At 40.1% G+C, this 23,200-nt stretch overlaps 1 protein-coding gene and 1 pseudogene across 3 annotated transcripts in view; both read left to right on the top strand.

The window, feature by feature from the left end:
• CCDC180 (coiled-coil domain containing 180) overlaps positions 1 to 20,539 on the top strand; it is a 113,057-nt gene extending 92,518 nt beyond the window's left edge. For all 3 annotated transcript variants that reach the window (XM_056812641.1, XM_016422885.2, XM_056812642.1), the window contains 5 exons: positions 550 to 687; positions 3,779 to 3,890; positions 11,319 to 11,424; positions 13,744 to 13,879; positions 20,312 to 20,539. In XM_056812641.1, coding sequence (XP_056668619.1) covers positions 550 to 687; positions 3,779 to 3,890; positions 11,319 to 11,424; positions 13,744 to 13,879; positions 20,312 to 20,443 — 624 coding nt within the window. In that variant the 3' untranslated portion in view covers positions 20,444 to 20,539. The remainder of the gene's footprint in view (positions 1 to 549; positions 688 to 3,778; positions 3,891 to 11,318; positions 11,425 to 13,743; positions 13,880 to 20,311) is intronic.
• A 556-nt stretch (positions 20,540 to 21,095) lies between these two features.
• Positions 21,096 to 22,995, top strand: LOC107651079 (actin-3-like; annotated as a pseudogene).
• Positions 22,996 to 23,200: the final 205 nt, after the last annotated feature.

Below are 23,200 nucleotides of genomic sequence, written 5' to 3'. Positions count from 1 at the left end.
TACTTTTAATGACTATTTTGTTGATTGATGTATGGTGGTAATGCCATTCTCCAATTGTAAGTGATTACAAATCATCATCCTATGGTATGCACATTCCCCTCTCACCATTCCTTTTCCATTATTCTCCTACATCCCCACCCCCCATCACAAGGCTAATAGGGGCTTAGTCAGTATTTGGGAAGGGGAATATACTAGGCATCGAGGTGGTATAGTAGATAGTGTCAGGAAGATTTCTCTTCATCAGTTCAAATCTAGCCTCAGACACTTACTACCTATGTGGCCCTGGGAAAGTCTCTTAATCCTTAGCCCTATTTGCTTCAGTTTCCTCATCTGTAAAATGATCTGGTAAAGAAAATGGCACACTGCTTCAGTATCTTTGTCAAGAAAACCCCAAAGGAGGTCACAGAGAGTTATGCCAGACCGAACTGTTCTGAGAAGCATGGGGCAGAGAGAAAAGATTGGAAGGAAGGAGTTCAATTCTCTTTTTATGCCCTACCTCAAACCCCGTTCATATTATTTATGGATTGTTTGTCTAATCTTTATTTGAAGGAGAAAAATAAACAAGAGCTACAACCAGACCTTGGGCACCCATATAACTCCAAAACTTTGGCCTCTCTATGTGCCAGGGAAGAAAAGAGACAGAAAGAACAAGATACTGGAATTTTGAGCACTTCAGAGAAACTAGAGGTACAAGACTTGTCATGTTTATTGCATTTATTATTTGTAGAAACCCCAGGTGCCACTTCTACCAGCTGCTACTACCACCCCCTGCTAAAGTTATCTTCTATGTACTCATTTATAAATGTTGCATCCTCCATTAAAATGCATGTCTTGGGGCAGCTAGGTGGCTCAGTGGATAGAGAGCCAGGCCATCCCAATAATTAGGAATGTCCCTTCCTCCTACCCGCCAAACAACCACATTTTCTTCAACAACTTACTTTGGACCTGTAATTTCTACATTTGTCTAAAACTTTAAGAAATGTATATATATTAGATCTTTTTAGTCTGAGTATTGAGAATTAGATTGGAGTGCTGTAGGCAATACCAACGTTGAAGTCAAGAAAATCTGAGCTCTGGCCTTGGATACTTCCTTAGCTGTAAGACCCTGAGCAGGTCACTTAACTGCAATTGCCTAGCCCTTACCACTCTTAATATTGATTCTAAGGCAGAAGTTAAGGGTTTAAGAAAATGCATTAAGACCTCATACTAAGAGAGAAGGAAAGGGGGAGGGAGGGGAAGGAGGAAAGAAGGATGACAACACCCTCTAATGTAACATTTAAATTAGTTTCTCTACTAAAAGAGTTATATTTTTAGAGGTTTATTAAAGATTATTAGAAATCAAAGACACAAATCAATAAGCCACGTTTCTAGGGCTTATGATAAGCCCATTCAATTTCACTTACTACATCTTGAGAGACTCATGTGCTTAGAAGCGGAAGCAGAGAGGCAGTAGTCGGTACAGCCCCTTTAAATAATAATTTGTGATCTCGAATTCAGGTGAGGTTATAGGGAATTCTGGGAACTGCCAAGGACTTCTGGGGATTGAAGTCTGGGGTTCAAATCTCCATTTTTACACTAACACCTATTGATTTATTACCTTTATTCCACCTACTTTGAGGTCCCCTGAGAAACAGTCATTACAGAACAATTGCTTCACTCTCTGGATATTTTCCCCCGCTCCCTTAGGGTTACCTAATTAGTATTTCAGGACTGAAATTTCCAGCCCCCTTATCACATCTCTTGATGGATCTAATTTAGTATCAGGCTTGGCCATGACTAGGCCCCCTAACAAGGGGGAAAAGGGGAAAGAAAGAACCACTTTGTCCCTGTTTTGGCATCTACCTTAATCTTCCTGTATGACCAAATCTCTCTATCTGAGGGTCACTCACTGTAGTTGCCCAAGCTATTCTTGGTCATGAGTATGTGTGCTAAATAAACAAACTTGTCCCCTCCTTCCACAGTGCTTGTAGCACCAGCCCTAGAGCCACTTCCTAATGTGCCATGGGAATTCTCTTTGACATGTAGGCCCAACCTCTGGCACTACATTGGGATACCCTGAAAACTCCCAGCAGCCTCACCTATTTCCAAGGATCAGTTTGGGATGCAGAGAACAAGGGCTCAGAACATATGGATGTTCTCTGTGTCTGAAGAAGGATTGTCTATTTCTCTGATACTTGGACCAAGGCCAAGGGCTAGCATGTCCTTCAATTCCACTTTCCTATGACCTAATAAGCCCAGTGTAAGAATTAAATTTTAATGGTTTGACTAAAATATATGAAATTTATAAATAATATGGTAATTGCCAATTCAAAGTATTATTGCTTCAAAGTTTAAATGACTTTAATAGCTTTTGTTTATAAAAGAGGTGGAAAAAGTGAAAGCAGAGAAATACAAAAGGGTAGAAAAGACATTAACTTATCTAACTAAATATTGCTCTGGTGCTCCACTCAGCCAGGACTTGTTAACCTTCAACCATAATTTAACTCTCTCCAAAAGACAGGAAGGGAAAGCCAACTATCCACCCACCCAAGTTTCCTCCAAGAGGCAGGTCAAGATGATAACTTGAGTTGAAGGTGATTTCTGAGGCTGACTTTCTTTTTTGAACCAACCTTCTTGAAGTTGACTTCCTTCTTGGAGTCGACTTCCCCAGCCCCAGAAATTCAGAGCCTTTTATGGTGCCTTCTTGTCCCTTCCAGGGGCAAGAGCTTCTAATCAGAGCTTCCAAATCACCCAGCACTGCCCAGAGGGCAGTGTTTGTGGGAACCACTTCTCACCTTCTGGAGAGGTGAATACTCATCAAAAGGGTTCACAGATTCCTGGCTAATTGAGGCATGAATTCTCTAAGTACCTTGCTAGCTTCTCACCTTGTACTAAGTAGGGTGTTTAATCTTTTGTTGATTCCATGAAAAAGCAGACTAAGGAGAGTTAATCCTGTCTTCACAATCTAGTAAGATACTAAGTAGGGGTACTTAAATTATTGTTAATCAAGTGTTAACTCAAAATGAACAAAGGGAATAAAGGATTCCCTTTCACAAGTGTAAACTCAGAATAGACAAAGAGAACAAAGAATTCCCTTTTCACACCAGTCACCTTGACTTAACTATATGAGCCAAAGACCAGTTACTTCTCTTCAAGTTCAGTTATTGTTCAGTCATTTCAATTGTCTGACTGGGTGACTCCATTTGTGGTTTCCTTGGCAAAGATACTTGAGTAGTTTACCATTATTTGTGTGTATGTATATATGAGAGAGACAGAGACAGAGACAGAGAGTCACAGAAACACACACACATACCCACACAGAGAGAGAGAGAGAGATGCTCAGGGGGGAGAAGGAGGGAAAGATAGAGACAGAGAGAACAGGGTTAAGTGATTTATCCATGGTCACCCAGTAAATGTCTGAGATCAGATTTGAACTTGAGTCTTCCTGACTTCAGACCCAGCACTGTTCTATCCACTGTGCTTCACTTTTCTTGAACTCCCAGGAAATTTAAACACTGAAATCAGTGCTGGCTGCATTGGTAGAAGGAGTTTCCTCATTTGGGAGATCCCTATATTCCTCCCAAACCCCAAAATATTATTCCCTGAATGAATCAAAACACCATTTTAACCCTCAAGAGATCTAGCCTATGTCCTCACTCTCTTCCTCTTTAACAAAAATAAATAAATAAATAAATAATATGCCTACAATCCAACAACAAAGACATGAATCTTCAAATGCCTAGAATTATATGCCTCCTTATACTGTTATGTCAAGCCTGATCATTTTCATGTTCTCCAGGAATGTGCCAAGAAATGTGCCCGGAAATTTATAAGCTCTTTGGCTAGCTTGACTGAGAGATTCCTTCAGCAGCTGGATGAAGTCTTCACAGTGGATGATGTCCAAATAGCAAGTAAGGGGCTCTTCCTTCTATCTGTACTTGCAGATGTCTCAGGTTTCTAGAGTAAAGTAAAGGGTGGGGGGTGGGGGGGTGGGTTTGGTTCTTTCTTTTCTTTATCTTGCTCTCTTTTAATGATGACACCCTGCTCTCAAGTTTTTCCAGTTTGTAAATATGGTATAAATATATCTAGGACTTAAAATATGGATTGATGGGGCAAGATGAGAGGAAGAATGGGGATAAGAGGGTAGTGAGGGAAATTTCAATTTAACAAATATTAAGCACCTCCAGAAGGCTATTAAAAAAGTCCCAAACCAATTACCTCCTAACTCAGAATCAATACTAAGTATTGGTTCCAAGACAAAAGAGCAATAAGGGCTAGGCAATGAGGGGTAAGTGAATTGCCCAGGGTCACACAGCTAAGAAGTTCAAATCTGAGGTGAGATTTTAACCTAGAACTTTTTTTTTTAATTAGTTTATTTAGTCAATTTAGAACATTATTCCTTGGTTACAATAATCACATTATTTCCCTCCCTCCCCTCCACCCACTCTTCCTGTAGCCAATGCGCAATTTCATTGGGTATTACTTGTGTCCTTGATCAGAACCTATTTCCATGTTGTTGATGTTCATTTAGGGTCTAAATCCCCAACCATATCCCTTCGACCCATGTATTCAAGCTGAACCTAGAACTTGTCTTCCCCAGGCCAGGCTCTATCCATTGAACCACCTAACTGTGCCCACAGAGGGTTATTTCTAAAATTTTTGTCATAGATGTTGAATGTGAGACTGCATAAACCTGGTATTGAGAGCACAGTGAAAGCAAGTTCATAATTGTATCAAGTTATAGAAATTATAATGTGAAAAGATCCCTTAGAACAGAGAATATCAGAGATTTTAGTACAATAGGATATCAGAGACCAAAAGGACCCTAGAGATGTAAAGATTAAAATTTAGGGGAAACTGAGGCAGGGTAGAAATTAGTTCTCTCTGCAAGGAGTATGATATTTTTAGAGGTTTATTAAAGGTTAAAATATAAAGAAAATACAAGTAAGAGGAGGCATGTGTCTAGACCCAAAGAGCCTATTCACGACCACTCACATCTTGCCTGCTAGGTGGAGAGCCGTGTCTACTCCCAAGTGGAAGTAGGAAAAAGGCAGAGCCTTTTTACAACCAGGTTAAATACCCCATCTCACTCTCGGCCCAGGTGAGGTTACAAGGCACTCTGGGAAAGTGGAGCAAGGATTTCTGGGGATTGAAGTCCTGGATTCAAGTCTCCATTTTTACAGAGACCAACCTGTCTAGAATTCTAATTTTAAAGATAGTGAAACCAAGCCCAGCAAAGGTAAGAAACTTGCCCGACTTCACATGGAGTTTTGGGTAAGTTTGACACTAGAAGAACCTAAGTTTCTCCACTCTCATCCAGGGAACTTTGTACTACACAACATAGGCAATTCAGTTAGAAAGACTGATTAATAGAAGGAGACACTGCCTAAGAACAAAGAATCTCCCCTGACTTGACTCCTCTTTTTTGAATTTTAGAAATTTGCCTTGAAATCCTCTAATCTTTGGCAATTCCTCTTATTATCCAGGTCCCCTTCCTAGTCCAAGGTGGATTAAATTAGACAAAGTTCTTTTATTTCAGCCCTAAAGGACTAGGAGGTTAGAGAACCTGAAGCTTGTTAAATAGTTCCTTCATTTCCCTAAATCTGCTCCATGCACCTGCTATATTTTCTCATTTGATTCTCCAATAACAATGGGAGGGGGACAGCTAAGTGATTCAGTAGACTGAGAGCCAGGCCTAAAGATGGGCTGTCCTGGGTTCAAATTTGAACTCAGACACTTCCTAGCTGTATGACCTTGGCTAAGTCAATTAACTCCCATTGCCTAGCCCTTACTGTTCTTCTGCTTTAGAACCAATACACAGTATTGATTCTAAGATGGAAGTTAAGGATTTTAAAAACATTTTTAAATAAAAAAGAAATAATCCCAGGAGGTTAGTGTTGGTACTATATTATTCCCATTTTAGAATTGAAGAAACAGAGGCAGACAAAGGGTAAGTAACTTGCCCAGGGAAGCTGGCCCTGGGAAAAGAGCTTTTTAAAATCAGTTTTACAAATTCAGGATTTTTAAATAAAGGATAAGATTATAACACTTAGAGATGATGTAAAACTGGGAGAGCTAGCTACCATGTTGGATGATAGAATCGGAATTTTAAAAATCCAGATCCCAGGAAGCCACTAATAAGATGAAACAAATGAGAAAATTATGAAGAATTAAAGTTCAGAAAGCCTTCGTCACATAGGAAAAGGCCATGCATGATGTTTGAATTAAGTCAACAACTGAAAGAGTGTGCTGTGCTATCTTTCACTTCATTTCCTTCATGAGTTTTTTATTGTGTATGTCACGGCATGGGGAATATGGAAATATTTGTCTCACGAAAGCACTGGTATAATCTAATTCAGACTATTATACTGCCTGGGGTAGAGGGATAATCTGAATTGCAAAAATGTCAGAAAAATTGTTTCTACATGTAAATTTTTAAAAGGGAAGAGAAAGAGTAGGCTGCAAAGATTCCCAAAGCATAGCATCCAGAGGATTCTGCACTGTTCTGCTCACATTTGGGCATATCTCCTAATACGAAGAAGGATTAAAGAAACTAAGAGACCTTAGGGTCTAGTGAATAGTCTTCTTACATATGAAGGGCTCTCGTGTGAAAAAAGAGGGACTCAAGTTCTTTTCTATTCATTGGGAGGGAAGAGAACTGGGACTCAAAGTTGTGGATTACATAGAAGCAATTTTGACCTCCATGTAAGGAGGAAGTTCTTCATCAGATGTATCTTCAGACGGAAGTGGCTGCTCAGGAGAGTGCTCTCCACCACTGGTGGCATTCAACCTTGAGGGGCAGTGGCAAAAGCACTTCATCTTAGAGAGTCTGAGTTGGAGTCCTGGGCCTCCTGTTTCCTTGTATGACGTAGAGCCACTTCAGTGTCATCTCTAAAATGTGGCTCTCTAGGCAGGTTATCCCTTTCAGCTTTAATTTCCTATGCTGCTGTTGAAGAGGTTTCCTCGCACTCAACAAAGTTCTGTTCCTAGCTCGACCTCTGAGATAATTTTGAGGAACTAGAATTTGGCAGAAGTACTCTATGAAAACTGATAAGAGACCAGGTAGCCCCATGCAACAACCAGCCTTCAACAGAGACTCTGAGGAGGTAGAGAAGCCCTGGTCATTCTGAGGGACCATTCTCTGGCCATTCTCCTTGCATTCTTTGAGGGCCAGCTGGAACCAGTATGTAGCTGTTCATTTTCCTACCTAATATGGTAAGACTTTTCCAGCCTTCCAAAGAATATCTTCTGTAACCCAAGCTCCATGTCCCCATGGCACCTGTCCCAGAGTGACTTCTAATCCAGGTCTCGACATCTCGACTGTGTCTCTGGGCAAGGCAGTTTGCCTACTTGGTTTATTTATCTTGGGGGGAAACTCATAGGACCTGTGTCACAGGATCGTTTCTGGGGAAAGTGCTTCCTTTATAAACCTTAAAGTGCAGAAAGAATGGAAAATTCCTGACTAGTTCTTATGTTTCTTTATGACATTCCCGATTAGTGGCTAGCTAGCTCTGTCTATTGGGATTGTTCCTTACACTGAGCCTCCAGTGAATTGAGAGCCAGGCCTTGAGAAAGGAGGTCCTGGGTTCAAATCTAGCCTCCGACTCTTCCTAGCTATGTGATCCTGGGCAAGTCACTTAATCTTCATTGCCTAGCCTTTACCACACTCTTCTGCTTTAGAACCAATACACAGTATTGATTCTAAGAAGGAAGGTAAGGATTGTTGGGTTTTTTTAAATCTAATTCTAAATCTACCCCTGCAACTTAAATTGATTCCCAGGGGCTTTCTTTGCAGAATAATTGCAATCCCATTTCCTCAGGATCACCTGTCAAATACTTAATAATATTGGGTTTTATACTCTTAACTCAACAACTCCAAGTCTTTCCACCAATCCCAATATTGTCATCCAGATGGGTAGAATATTTCTGCCCATTCATCCCTGATGGCAACCTTTTAAGATATCAAAGGCTGGAATAGGGGAGGAACCTCGACAGTCATTCCGCTTTTTTTTTTTATTTACAAAGCAAACCGAACCTCCTTCTTTTCTTTCCAGAAATGGTGGTATTGGGGAAAAGTTACCCATAATTGCCTCCTAACTAATGAGAAAGGGGGTCTCTGAAATCAGGCCAGAAGGCATAGGGAGCCTCATCTGTCTAGTGACTGGGGCCTCCCAGGAAATTCTAATCAGGTACTGAGAATCAGATACTCCTGTTCAAGGTTTGCCAGGCTGCTTTGGAAGGAAAGAGAAAGAAGGGGATCCAAAGGGAGTTGGGGGGGAGGGCAGTCAGTATCCAAAACACACTATACTGTTCTCAGGGTCCAGGTCTTCATCTCCCTGAGCAAAGAGGACTTTTCTTCTTTCAGAAAAGATAAAATGTATCTAGAAGGGAAAGTATGACTCTAGGCCTGCTCCTTTCTGATTCAAGATCAAGGTCAAACTCTGGTAGTTGAGAGCTAAGGACACACTTGATTCTTTCAAGGAAGTCTAGGTGATCTGGCCTTCTTTAAATGGCTTCATCCCAGTTGCTTCAGGAAATCCTCACAGTAAAGTTGATATGGGGTATGTGTCACAGAACCCTTGAGGGTGAGGTGGGCTATTCTAAGGCTCTCTGCATACAGGCTATTATGGTTTACTCACCCCTCACTTTAGACAGGCCACAGAAAAATCTTTGGGACCCTACCTGAGTGAGGGATAGCAGCCAGTGGCCCCGACAGTGCCATCAGCTACACTCTCAGACACTGGGTCCTCCTTGCTTCAAGAAAACACAACTAGACACTGTGCCCCAGCTAACCAACCAAGGAGGTGGCGAGGCTTAGCTCAAATCTCTGTGACTTCATGTTGACTTGGGGCTAGTTCAATATTGACTTTTCTTGGCACCTGGGTAGGTTTTGATCATGGTTCTTTTCCTTTCCTTCTCAAACAGCTTCTTTTTCTTCCTCATGACTTCTGGGGAGTTGTGGACTCTACTGATGGTCAATCAGTTCACACCAATCCACAGCATGAATGTCAGGTAGCTCATGACTGACTGGTCACTCTGTCCGAGCATCAAAGTGGATGATGAGTAGTTATTGCAACATCCTCTTTACTGTGTCCATACAGATGTGTTATGGCTCCATCAGGTCTCCAGCCTCCAGCTTCATGACCATTTTGAAGCCTTGATTGGGGCAGTCCATATTAAAGAATCATGTGGGAACAGCTTTTTAATTGGTCTTTCTAAGGTACAAGGCACAGTAAAAAAAAGTCTTTGCATCCTATCCCTTCAAAGGAGTTAGGTCAACAGAGTTCTTCTGGCAGAAGGTAGCTTGGCAAGATGGCATGTGATGCTGTGTAGAACTAGCCATAAAAATAATCAGGTAGCCATCTAAGAGAACTTTGCCAATGGTGCTCACACAGATGTTGCCCAGGTTCAGTGGGTCATTGGTTTTCACCTTCTTCTAATCAGCTGCCTTCCACATAGACAGCAGATAGCTCACATCTTCTTGAAAAAGTAGAAGATGATGTCATAGTAGATTCTTGGAAATGTAGAGTGACTGCTAATTTCACCTTGCTCCTCCAGTTTCTTGATGCCATGGCCAACACTATGGGACCAGTCCATAGGATGGATAAGGAGATTCCACATGTGGCACAAGAATTCATTATTACCATCACCATCCTCATAGAGTAACCACAGTCACCTTCCCCCATCATCATGTCTAACATGTGCATGTCCCGGACACTTGTGTCTTGTCCACCAACTCTACTCACATACCCTGTTGGAAAGGTGTTGGATGCCTTTTGCCATCTTGATGTGAGAATTTTCCAGGAGGGTCCTGGCTCCAACCAGTCACTTCTTGAGTTAACCTCTCCAGTCTGTGTACTTCAAATGAATGTTCTGCGGGGGCACCAAGATTTTGCCATTGACTGCACTTCAGCTGATGGGTACATGTCCACAGTGCCCACGTTATACCAGTTGTTGTGGCGTGGGGGTCATTCTCAAAACCTTCATACCAAAGGAGTACCTTATACCTACTGTCTAGGTGACTGAAGCAATCCATCCAGTAGATGTAGTAGGGAAGTATAACATTCAGTACTTCTTCCCTCCTCATCCTGCTCATCAAATAGTGTTAAAGAAGCTCACAAAAGATTACATTGTAGGGGGCAGCTGGGTAGCTGGTGGATTGAGAGTCAGGCCTAGAGATGGGAGGTCCTAGGTTCAAATCTGACCTCAGACACTTCCCAGCTGTGTGACCCTGGGCAAGTCACTTGACCCCCATTGCCTAGCCCTTACCACTCTTCTGCCTTGGAGCCAATACACAGTATTGACACCAAGATGGAAGGTAAGGGTTTAAAAAAAAAAAAGATTACATTGTAATTGTATTCCTTCAAGAATTTCCCCTACTCTTGAGGGAGCTGGGGAGCAGAATGGACAAAAAGGAGGGCAAATTGGGGAAGGTGGTCATTGAAGACAAAACATCTGTGAACAGGAAATGCTAAAAGATAAATGGGGGAAAAAGATGAAGGGAAAAATAATTAGTAATCAAAATTGTGAATGTGATGTGATCAATTTACCCATAAATCAGAAAAAGATAGTAAAATGTATTAAAAATCAGAATGCCACAAGATGCTAACTACAAGAAACATTTAAAGCATGGAGGTACAGAGTAAAAATAAAGGAATGGAGCAAAATCTATTATGTCTCAGCTAAAGTAAAAAAACAAAACAAACAAGAGTAGCAATCATGATCTCCGACAAAGCAAAAGTAAAAACAATCAAAAGAGATAAGGAAGGAAAGTATATCAAGATAAATGACACCATAGACAATGAAACAATACCAGTAGGAATTCCCCCTAGTTGAAGCTCAGGACACACCTGACTGGCTTGATGCCATGAGGAAGAACAAACCTAGCCTCTGAGCTGTAAACATTTCTCCCAGCCAGAGCTCTCTAACCTCGAGAAGGAGATACTGGGGCCTAAAAAGAATCTTAATGTTCTGTTCCAATTTTCTCATTTTACACAAGGAAACCAAGAAAGGGAGAAGATCCAAGGCCACACCAAGTGAATTCATGGCCAATAAGAATTAAATTCAAATACTCATCACTGCCATCAAAACTCACTTTTCTAAAAAACTTTATGGTTTACAAAGCAAAGCACAAGTATTATGATACCCTTTTTACAAATGAGAAAACTGTGGCTCAGAGAATCAAATGGGGCTTACTCCAGGTCACATAGTTAACAAGCAGCAGAGCTTTGGCCTAAACCTGGGTCTTTTAAGAGGATAGACAATGACTATAGTACTCTTTCTACTCCACTAAGTGAATAATTACATGGTGCCATCTCTTCTGTCTTTTCCTGTTCCAGAATCAGATCTAGTAAGGCAAAAGTTATCTGTCTTAATGCGTCGGAAAATGGCCGGACTTCCCTTGGATGATGAGAGAGAAAAGCCACAAGGTGAACGAGGAAATAAGTAAGTTATACAAGCATTTTTAGGACAAATTTTTGAGTTAAAACTATGGCTGACTCTTCTTTGGAGGGAATGGAAAAGGCATCAGATAGCCTTTTAAAGGCAGATCTTCCAAGGTTTAAAAAATGTTTTAATATGGAATGATATTAAAATTATATTTTTGACCTCAATGGTTTTGCAGTATTGGAATTAAGCACCAAAGGAGTTTGACCAAAAATAAAATAATCATTTGTACAAAAAAAATTCTGACAGTTATTTGTAAGAATAAAAAACTATAAATGGAGTAGGTAGGTGTCCCATGATTGGGGAATGGCCATACAAATGGAATGGAACATTTATTACATTATAAGAATTTACAAATATTAAGTATTCAAAGAAATATGGGGAGACTTGTAGGAAGTGTTATAGGTCAAAGAAAACAAGAATAAAAGAACAATAAACATTGACTTCAACAATTGTAAAGAAGGTCAAGAAAATCAACAAAACAAGGGCAATGTTGTTACTGCATAAAAGTCAATATATATATCTTTAAGGGGATGAGGTTAACTTTTAGTAAATAACATATCAGAAAAAATATACAATCTTTTACATTTTTGGTGGGGTTTCTTTGGTTGGTTCATCATTTCATTTCAACGTAAATTTTTCTTCTTACGCTTTTTTCATATATTTGACTCTCTGTACTTGCCAATAGGAGTTAATATAAAATATATTTCTTTATGAATATTAAATTGAGCTGTTATATTTCTTCAGATAACTGAACTAAGATTTCATTATGTCAACACCTCCATTATCCTTCAGATACCTTGTTTTAATTAAATAGATGAATTTTCCCAGTCTGTAGTTTTAGGTCAGCTATTTGGTGCCAGCAAAGATGGAATATGTATTATTAGCCCATTGGTGAGTTAGTGAGAGGTCTACATCAAACATGTGTGAAGACTTCCCCCAGCAGAATGAGCAAATGAAACAGTTTGTTCCATTGGGTATGAAGGTGATTGAAACAAATGCTAAGGAACACTTACAGCTTGGTAAGACATTAAAGAATCCAAGGTCATTCATTGCATCCTAGGTAGATTAGTCATCCTGAATTATGTCTTTCCACTGGACTTTGATGACTGGAAGAGAGAATAAGACTGACAACTTTGTGCAATTCTGTTTCATTTAAATTCAGATCATGTACAAGTCAAGATATCACCAAGCAATGGCACTGGTCCTCTTTGAAAATGAAAAATCAGTGGGCAACTGGGTGGCTCAGTGGATTGAGAGCCAGGCCTAGAGAATGTGGCCTCAGATACTTCCTAGCTGTGTGATCCTGGGCAAGTCATTTAACCCTCATTACCTAGCCCTTACTACTCTTCTGCCTTGGAACCTATTGAATCTAAGGTGGAAGGTAAGGGTTTAAAAAAAAAAAAGATCACCAGCACTTCCTATTTTTAGGTCATAGATATGGGTAGAATGATGAGAGAACTTGTGTCTACTCCCCCCAAATGGTCTCAAATGCTAGGCCATATATGGAGACAGGAGCAAGTTCAGAAGTAGGCAGCACCAATGTGGCTCAGATTCTAAGAGCTAAGCAGGGTATTAATTCTAGGCTCCAGTCTAGTCAAGCCTGCAGGAATAGTAAGAGTAGGAATCCCATAGGGAGGGTGACCAGGCAAAAAGTAGGAACTGAAGAAAAAGGCAGCAGCTCCAAAGAGTATTCTGAGTTTGTGAAAGTGGGTGGGATAGGCAAAAAGCTTTGGCAGGAGAAATGTGACTTTAAAAAATTTTATCTAGGCTATCTTAAAAAAAAATTGAGAATTCTTTTCTCCAAGTGGTTGTCATCAATGCAAAAGTTAAAATGAATCTCAATAATAACAAATATTATATTTTAGGAGATTTATTAATGATCATTAGAAATCAAAGAATAAAAAGGATACAAAATAAAGACCACATGCCCATGGCTGATCAGCTAGTTCAAAAGTCCACCTTACCATCACTAAGGCTCGGAACAGGAAGTAAAGAGGTGGGACCCTCTACATCCACCTAATATCCCCTCTCTACAGGAAGTACAAAATGACAGGAAGTCAGTGGGCTCCTGGGAAATGTAGTTCTTTTTTTAAGGGTAACAGATTTTCAATTATACAGTCAAAGGATATAAGCAATTTAATAATATTTCTTGCTTTATTCCAAATTATTTTCTAGAAAGAATGAACCCATTCACTACAAGTTTTTTAAATAAGAGACAAACACATGGTGACTGCAAATGACTTTAGGTTTGAACCTTTAGGTCTTACTGATAAGAAATTTAGAAGAAAAATTTAAGTTTATTCTTGTCATTTCCAGGAAATGGCGAGGAATCATCCCTACACCATTCACCTCCACCAGCAAAATCTTCATCAGAGCAACCCCTACGATAATCACCACCAAAAACACCCCTGGCCACCAGGCAGTTGTGAAAGCAAGAGATGCTGTGTATTTGGTGAGTGTGAGGAAACGGGCAGTTGTCTGAAAAGGAAACTGAAATTTGTTTCAATTTAACAAACAATTAAGCTCTTATACTGGGTTTGGTGATGATGTATAAAGTGATAAGTGATAACTTGTACATATAGAAATAAATACAGGAGGGGGCAACTGGATGGCTCAGTGAATGAAGAGCCAGGCCTAGAGACAGGAGGTCCTAGGTTCAAGTCTGGCCTTGGACATTTCCTAGTTGTGAGCAAGTCCCTTAACCACCATTGTATAGCCCTTAACACTCTTCTGCCTTGGAACCAATACATATTATTGATTCTAAGATAAAAGGTAAGAGAGAGAAAGAAAGAAGGAGAGAAAGAAAGAAAGAAACAAAGAAAGAAGAAACAAAGAAAGAAAGGATATAGAAGAAAAAAGAGAGAGAAAGAAAAAAGAAAGACAAGATAATTTGAAGAACACAACCAACTAGGGGATAATAAGGAAGTTTTCCCTTAGGAAGTGGCATCTTCTAGAAGCCTTGAAAGGTTCAGGGTTCTAAGAGGTTACAGGTAAGAGCCGTTTCCCTTTCTTGACTGATTAACTCAAGATCTGAAATTGATTTGTCTCTGCCAAGCACAACCCTATGGGTAAAGAGCAACCAGGCGTATGCTAAGTGGGTGGTGTGGGCTGTTAAGATTAAATTTTAGTTTCTAGTAATAAAAGTATTATATTTTTATGAGGTTTTATTAAAGATTAAGAAATAAAGAAAATCTAAAATAAGAAAGCACATGGCTAGGAGGGCCCAAAGGCCCATTCAATTTCACTCACTACATCTTGGGAGACACGTGTCCCTAGAAGTGGATGCTGACAGAGAGAGTGTGGAAGGCGAAGTCAGTTTAAGTATCATTTTGTCCTCTGCCCAGGTGAGAATTCAGGTGAGGTTACAAAGCATTCTGGGAAGTGGCCAAGGACTTCTGGGAACTGACATCTGGGGTTCAAATCTACATTTTTACAGGGCTAAGGCCAAATCATCCTGAGATTACACCCATTCATGGCATATTTACTACAAAGAAAATACACTAAATGCCTATAACAAAGATACAATGTGGAATGCTATGATTCACCAGAAAAAATAATGTGTGCCCAACACTCTTCTGAATTTAATCTGCATTACTGGCATTTTCTTAAGTCTAAATACTCAACAAAACAACAAATCAAGCCCTGACTTGTAGCATTTCTCAATTTCTGAGGTGTATATGCTCACACTGAAAAGTTAACGACCAGTCTCAGGAGTGGGTCCCAGGGCCTGACTCCAGAATGCCCCAAGTGTAGTGGTAGTTGTTAGCCAATCGTGTCTGATTCTATGGAACTCCATTTGAGGTTTTCTTAGATCAGACACTGGAAAGGTTTGTGATTTCCCCCTCCCATTTTACAGAAATTGAGACAAAGAGGGTAAAGTGACTTTCCCAGGGTCATGCAGCTAGTGTCTAAGGTCACATATGAATTTAGACCTTCCTGACTCCAGGCTCAGCACCTTTCTACTACACTGCCTAGCTACCCATAATGGTGTGGAAAGTATGTATCAGAGAGGAGACTGTAGCAGCTTTTCTTGTCTTTGAAGGCAGTGACTAAAGAGATGATCTCAAAGACCGAAAGAGATAGTGAATCGAGTCAGCTAGGTGGCTCAGTGGATTGGGAGCCAGGGTAAGGGGCAGGAGTTCCTGGCTTCCAATCTGGCCTCAGACACTTCTTAGCTGTGTGACCCTGGGTAAGTCACTTAAACCCCATTGCCTAGCTGTTACTGCTCTTCTGCCTTGGAACCAATACACAGTACTGATTTTAAGGTGAAGGTAAGGATTTAACAACAACAACAACAAAGGTTATGGGTTCAGTTCCACTTCTGACACAGACTGACTATATAATCTTGGAGAAGAACCTGTCAGTGTCTTAGAACAGTGGAGTCAAAGCCATAGAAATGGATCCCCCCTCCCCCACCGCAGGCTGGAGAAACTTAGAAAACCACAAATTAGCATTATCTGTGACATGTTGCATTTTTATTGATTTGTTTTTAAACATTTCCCAAATTACATTTTAATCTGGTTCCTGCCCTACTCCAGACTGTGGCTGGTAGCTTGCAGATCACAAGTGTGACACCTCCAAGCTAGAAGAGAGCTCTCTAAAATTTTAAGTAGTAGAAAAGGGGCCATTTTGTCTTGAGAGAAGGTTCCCTGTGCCAGTAAAATCACAGATCCAGGGCCCGCCCTAATCCCTAGGCATATAAGAAAACATTAACTCTAGAGTATACATCACATACCAACATTTTGGAGTGACTCTGTCTGAGAATCTGACCACTGGGCAATAGAATGTAGTTGGAACAGCAGGAGACTTGGCTTCAAAAGACTATATGTGACTTGGCATAAATCACTTTATAGGCTGTCAGCAAAGACCACCACACGCAAAGTGGTTGTGCAGCTATTTCAGACACATCCAGCTCTTTATAACTGCATTTGGAGTTTTCTTGGCAGCTACTTTGAGAGAAAACAGAGATAAAAGTCAAACAACTCTCAGATTCAAGAAGCTTCTATTGTGGCAGGGAAGAGGCAACTTACATGAACACTTATAAGCATAAAGCAAATAAATACAAAGTAAGCAGGTGAGGGACCAAGAAATGCTGCCCATTAGAAGACATCATTTCAGCTAAATTTGGAAGGAAACAAGGGATTCAACCAGGCAAAGGAGAGGAGGTGTGTGTGTGTGTGTGCAGGGTGGGGTGGGGGGGGCATTCCAGGAATAATGAAGAGCCAGTATAAAAGTCCCACAAGTGACGTGTCATGTTGAAGAACAAGAAGGCTGGCCTAGTCTAAGAAATATAGAACACAACTGAAGAGCTAGTTTTGGGGGAGCAGCTAAGTAGCTCACTGTATAGAATGCCAGGCCTGGAGTCAGGAGGGACTGGATTCAAATCTGGCCTCAGACACCTTAATGTCATTTACCTAGCCCTTGCTCTTCTAGCTTAGAGTTGTTACTAAGAAAATAAGATAGAGAGCAAGAGAGAGAGTGAGAGAGAAAGGGCAAGAGAGAAAGAAAAAAAGAAAGAGCAAGAGAAAGAAAGAAGAAAGGAAAAAAAAGAAAGGAGAAAGAAAGGAGAAAGGAAGAAGAAAGGAAGAAAAAGAAAGGGGGGAAAGAAAGAAGAAAGGAAGAAAAAGAAAGAGGGAAAGAAAGAAGAAAGGAAGAGAAAGGGAGAAAAGAAGGAAGGAAGGAAGGAAGGAAGGAAGGAAGGAAGGAAGGAAGGAAGGAAGGAAGGAAGGAAGGAAGGAAGGAAGAAAAAGAAAGGAAGAAAAGAAAGAAGAGGAAAGAGAAGGAAAGAAGGAAGCAAGTAAGCTAGTTTGGGACCAGGTTATGATGGGCTTTAAAATTCAACCAGAGGATATTCTATTTGGGCCTAAAGGAAGCTAGGTGTCACAGTGAATAGAGCACAGGGCCTTATCTTCCTGAATTTAAATCTGGTTTTAGACACTTCCTAGCTCTGTGACTCTAGACAGGTCTCTTAACCTTGTTTGCCTCAATTTCCTCATCTGTAAAATGAGGTGGAGAAGGAAATGTCAAGTCCCTACAGTATCTTTGCCAAGAAATGGCAGATGAGGTCATGAAGAACCAGATATAATAGAAAACAAAGGCAATATGGAGTCATTGAGATATATTGAGTAATGAGTGGCATGATTAGATAGATGTGCGCTTTGGGGAAATTACTTTGGCAGCTTTGTGGAGAAATCAATGAGAAGAGTAGGAAGACTAAGAGGCTTTTGCAATGGTCTGGGCAAGGGGTGGTAAGAGACTGAGCTAGGGTGGGAGTCAGAAGAGTAAAGAAACACAGGCAAGAGACAGAGAAATGGAAACCACAGGATTTTGCCACTGGTTGTCTACAGAGGGTGACGGAGAAGGAGGATAAGGTATGTCTGGAGAAGAAACAAGCATAATGGGACCTGCACTTTCAGTCCCACAGTGTTATTGTTAAGGATCAGAAGAGATAACAGACGTCAAGGACTTTGTAAACCGCAGGACAACATACAAATGTCAGTTGCTACTGTCCTAGTTGAAACCAGAGAACTAGATTTCATTCATTGACTTATTTTTCAGAATGAGTAAATTAAAAACATCCTCCCCAGGGTGAAAGCCAGGCCTAGAGAAAGGAGGCCCTGGGTTCAAATCTAGTCTCAGACACTTCCTAGCTGGGTGACCCTGGGCAAGTCACTTAACTCCCATTGCCTACCCCTCCCTGCTCTTTTGCCTTAGAACTGATATATAATATTGATTCTAAGATAGAAGGTAAGGGTTTTAAAAAAATCTAGATATGTTTAAGACATCATTCTTGACCTCAGGAAACTTAAAGGCAGCTAGTTCATTGTATGTAATATTGGTACATGAATGTTACCTGTGGTGATCAGCTGTGAAGGACTTGGCTACTCCCAATGATGCAATGATCTCTGGGGCAATTCTGAAGGACTTAGGACAGAGTGTTGTCCACTTCCAGAGAATGAACTGTTGGAGTCAGAAGCAGATCGAAGCAGACCGTCTTTCACATCAGGGTGTTTACAGTTTTATTTGGGGGTTTTAGTTTTATGTGAATATTCTCTTCAAATGATGGTCCATATGGAAGTGGGTTTTGCATGATAATATGCAAATGGCCCAGATCAAACCTCTTCCCATTTCTGAGTTGGGGGAGGAAAAGGAGGGAAGGAGATGGTTTGGATCTTATAATTTTGGAAAACATGTTGAAAATTATTATTACACGTAATTGGGAAAATAAATATCTTTGAATAAAAAAAAACATCAGTGGGTAGATGATGTAGATCATGAGCAGGGCACTGCCTCAGCCATTGGAGATAGATGATAATGGAGAGATAGATAGTATAACTCCTGCCCTCAAATCCTTTCAAATCAACTCTTTGAAATAATTATGTAATATTTATATATAATAACATAACTTAAACGATAATTCATTCATTTTATAACTTGATGAATCTGATTACCTTTAATCTAGGTATAACGAGACTTAGATGTCAGTTTGTTTAAAGGCAGGAGGCTAAATTGAATGGTTCCTGGAAGTCCCTTTACAGACATTATTTTTGAGTTTCAAGTTAGCATTAGAGTACAAAGGGTTATTGGGAAAAACTTAACATCAAAAATGCTATAAACTCTAGTGTGTGCAAAATAAAAATAAAGATTTATGTACGCTAGTTGCCATTTATGATGAGAACTCAGAAAGATCTCTCACCATTAACAGGGCTAGGATGAAAATCCTATCCTGTATAGAACTAGTAAGGAGCTTATGAAACTTCCAGCTATCCAAGTGGGATTCATTTCCCTTCCTCCCCAGACCTCTAATTCCCTATATATGCCCTTAGGCTAATGACAGTCAACCTCTTATATGTAGTATTTTACAATTTACACAACAAATCCATGAGGAAGATAGCACAAGTATTATCTGCCATTTTTTTTACAGATGCAGAAACTCGGTGTTCAGAAAGTTACATTCACAGTGCTAGGGAGTGGCAGAATTAGAACTCCAAAAACCAAGCTTCCTAACTCCAATTCCATTTTTTCCATTTGCAACCCAGGGGGAGGAAAAAAGGATTTTTCTGACAAAGACAGTGCCCTTCCATGAATTTAGGGAAAATCGGGAGGGAACTTAGACAAGAAAAAAGATGTACAGGGAATGCTAGATAAATAAATAAAAAGAAAAGACCTGATTATGGGAGCAAAACCCAAACATCCCCTGCTCTCAAGTTGCTCACATTCTAATTCAAGACACAACACAATGTTTAAAAAAAATCTAGGGGTGAAAAAGAGGTTTGCACCAAGAGAAATAGGAAGAGAAAAGTAAAATGGGGTAAATTATATCACCTAAAGAGACAACACATAGAGGAAAGTTTAGTGTCAAAACAAATACAATTGATTTTGGTGGTCTTGAGGGCCACCAAAGGACCAAGTGGCAGGACAAGTGATAAAGTCCAAGAATCTTTAGGTCAAATACCAATGTTTGAAAGGCAGTTAGGTTGCTCAGTGGAGACAGGAGGACCTGGGTTCAAATTTGGCCTCAAATACTTCCTAGCTATGTGACCCTGGGCTTGACCTTGATCCCAGTTGTCTAACCCTTGCCATTCTTCTACCTTGGAACCAATACTCTGCCATAAGGAGACAGTAGAAGGGCCACTGGGAAGTGTGGAGAAGACCCAAGGATTGGAATAGAGCTACCTTCTGTTGGGATGGAATGGAAATTCAGTGTCCAGTCAAGAGAAGGAAAGAGAAAAGGAGCACTGGAAGAAAGGTTGGGTAGAAGAAAGGTTTCCATAAGATCTAGGTTAGGGAAGCAAGTAGGCTGAGAAAGGAGAGACAGAATTGGCATATTAGGGAGGATAGAAGTTTTCCTAATATGAACTCTTTCTTTTGCTTTGATAACCAGAAATATTTGAATGAATTACAACTGGATATGAAGAAAATTGTAGAGGAAAAGGATATGCATATGGCCAATGCTGAGAGTTGGAAGAACTGGTGGAATACTTCAGTTATCGTCATTAAGGGCTTGTATCCATGATCCCTTTGTACCCATCATCCCCTTTTTTATGTATGCACTTAGGTTTAAGAGATATTGAAATTTTTATTCTGCAAATAAAAATGTTGGTTACACTGATTTTGACAGCTGTGTCCTTCACTGTTCTGGGTTGTTATTTTTACTTTACTTTCATAGGTAGCCAGACCACAGGTCTTTCCCCCCACCCCCACCCCCATGAAGCAAACAAGCACTCCCCAGCTCAGTCAGTAGCCCAATGCAATGAAAAGAATTATAGATGGAAAGAATCTCTTAGGATATATTGTCTAACATCTTCCCTTTACATAGAGGAAACTGAAATCCTTAGCGTTTAAGTGATTCACCTAAGGGGTAGAGCTAAGACATGAACCAAGTTCCTTTGATTCTAGATTCAGTATTCTTTCCACTGAGTGAATGAAAGAGATATTTTTTAAATGAGGGAGAAGAAGGTAATCAAAATTTTTTTTCAAATTTCAAATAAAATACTAGGTTTTTTGTAACAAACTTTGCACCATTGAGAGAACTATAGACTCTACACTTGGATTCTAAATATTATGGTCACAGATGTCCCTATAGAGAATGTATTTTTAAATGGAATTTTAAAATGTCAAAAGATAGAAAACATCTGTATTATTCCAAGGGTATATAAAGGAGTTCAATGCTGCAACAGGTTCTGAGGACATCAAAGAAACAAGTAGCAGGGAGGGGAATTTACAAGATGTGAGAAAAATACTGTGTTCTATTAAGGACAAAAATTATGTAACCCTGGGCAAGTCACTTAACCCCCATTGCCTAGCCCTTACCATTCTTCTGCCTTTGGAATCAATACACAGTATTGATTCCAAGATGGAAGGTAAGGGGTTAAAAAAAAAGAACAAAAATTGTGACATAAAAATAATATCAGTGACCACAGACCAATATGCTATTTCCCCATCTATGTAAAAATTATAAGTATCAAATACACAGGAGGGTATTAATAGGGGACAGGCAGGCTTTTTGAAAGCAATATTCCATAGTTGACCCCATTGACTGAAAAAAAAAGATAGGCAATACAAGATTCCACTCTTTGTTGAATATAAAACAAAATTCATTCAGTTGAGCAAAGCTTCATTTTGAAGACTTTCTTCCACAAAGGTGTCTCTCACATAGACAACAAAATTATGCAATAAACTGTGAAAGATAAAAACAAAGGTAATCTTGTTCAATCTTCCTTTACTCACTTAAAACAAGAAGTAGCTCAGTGGTGGTCATCAGGCACTTGCAGAATACTTTGGATGTTCTCATTTTTTGTCCCCCTTCTTTCCTCTACCCCTGGCTCTAATTTCTCTGACTAGGATAGTGTACAACCTCAAATTAAAAAGGGAAGGAGAAAATGCTCTTGTCATTGACAGTGGCTCTGGGATATGCAAATCTGGCTTTGCTGGGGATGATGCTACTTGAATTGTGTTCCCTTCCATTGCTGGATGCCCCAAACACCAGGGTGTCATATTGAGAATGGAGCAAAAGACAATTCAATTACCAACTGAGAAGTTATGGAGAAAATCTGGTATCATACCTTTACAAGGAGCTTCATGTAGCCCCTGAGGAACAACACTCTGTTCTCCTTACAGAAGCTCAAACCCCAAAGCCAACAGAGTAAAGATGGCCCAGATCATGTTTTAGATCTTCAATCCCCCAGCCAATGGTATGTTGCTATTCAGACTGTGTTATCTCTGGTTGCCTCTGGTTGTACCACTGGTATTATTATGGACACTTGTGATGCTATCACCTAGGTTGTGCCCATCTATGAGGATTATGCTCTTCCCCATGCCATCCTTTGTCTAGATTTGGCTGGCCAGGACATCATGAAGGTCCTTTTTCTCAGAAAGAGGGTGCAGCTTCAGGACCCCAGCCAAAAAAGGAAATTGTTCCCAACTTCGAGGAGAAGTTGTGCTATGTTGCCTTGGACTTCAGGTAGGTGGTGGCCACTGCTGCTTCATCCTCCTCCCTGGAGAAGAGCTATGAGGTGATTACCACTGGCAATGAGAGCTCTGTTCAGGTGTCCCAAGGCCCTCTTCCAGCCATTCTTCCTATGTTTGGAATCCTGTGGCATTCATGAGACCACCTTTCATTCTATCAGATGAACCATCATGTTGATATCCAAAAGGATGTATATGCCAACACAATATTATCTGGTGGAGCTACCAGGTATAAATATATATATATATTACTGACAGACTGCAGAAAGGAAGCATAGCCCTGGTATCTAACATGATAAAAATTATGATATTGCTCCCCTTGAATGTAAGTATAACGTATAACATCTGGTCTGGGGACTATTCTGACTTCTCTTTCCACCTTCCAGGAAAGGTGAAACAGCAAGCAGGAATATGATGGATCTGGCCCAGCCACTGTCCACCATAAATGTTTCTAAATGGACTGCTAGTAAATGTGTAGCATTTGCTGCATGAGAATTCATAAAGTATAAATTTGCCTTGGCACATATACGCTTCATGTTAGCCTCATGAAACTGAATGAGTCTTATTTGAAAAGAAACTTTTCCTTGAGGAAGTTGTTCTCTGATATTAGACAAATATCAGCACTTCTTCGATTGTTGCATCATTACTGATTTGACCTCAGATTCAAGTTAACAGTTGTTCCTTTGGTGTACATTTTAGCATACCTTGTACATATCGTAAAGATTGGATTTGGCTCTCCCCTGATTGTAACAATGAAGGTACTTAGCTCTTCCCTGATTGTGAAGATTAAAATTGTAACTCATGT

The sequence above is a fragment of the Monodelphis domestica genome, chromosome 1 (assembly GCF_027887165.1).
Source record: "Monodelphis domestica isolate mMonDom1 chromosome 1, mMonDom1.pri, whole genome shotgun sequence".
Classification (NCBI taxonomy): Eukaryota; Metazoa; Chordata; class Mammalia; order Didelphimorphia; family Didelphidae; genus Monodelphis; species Monodelphis domestica.
Note: the sequence above shows the minus strand (reverse complement) of the source record. Positions and strands in the feature narration are given on the sequence as shown.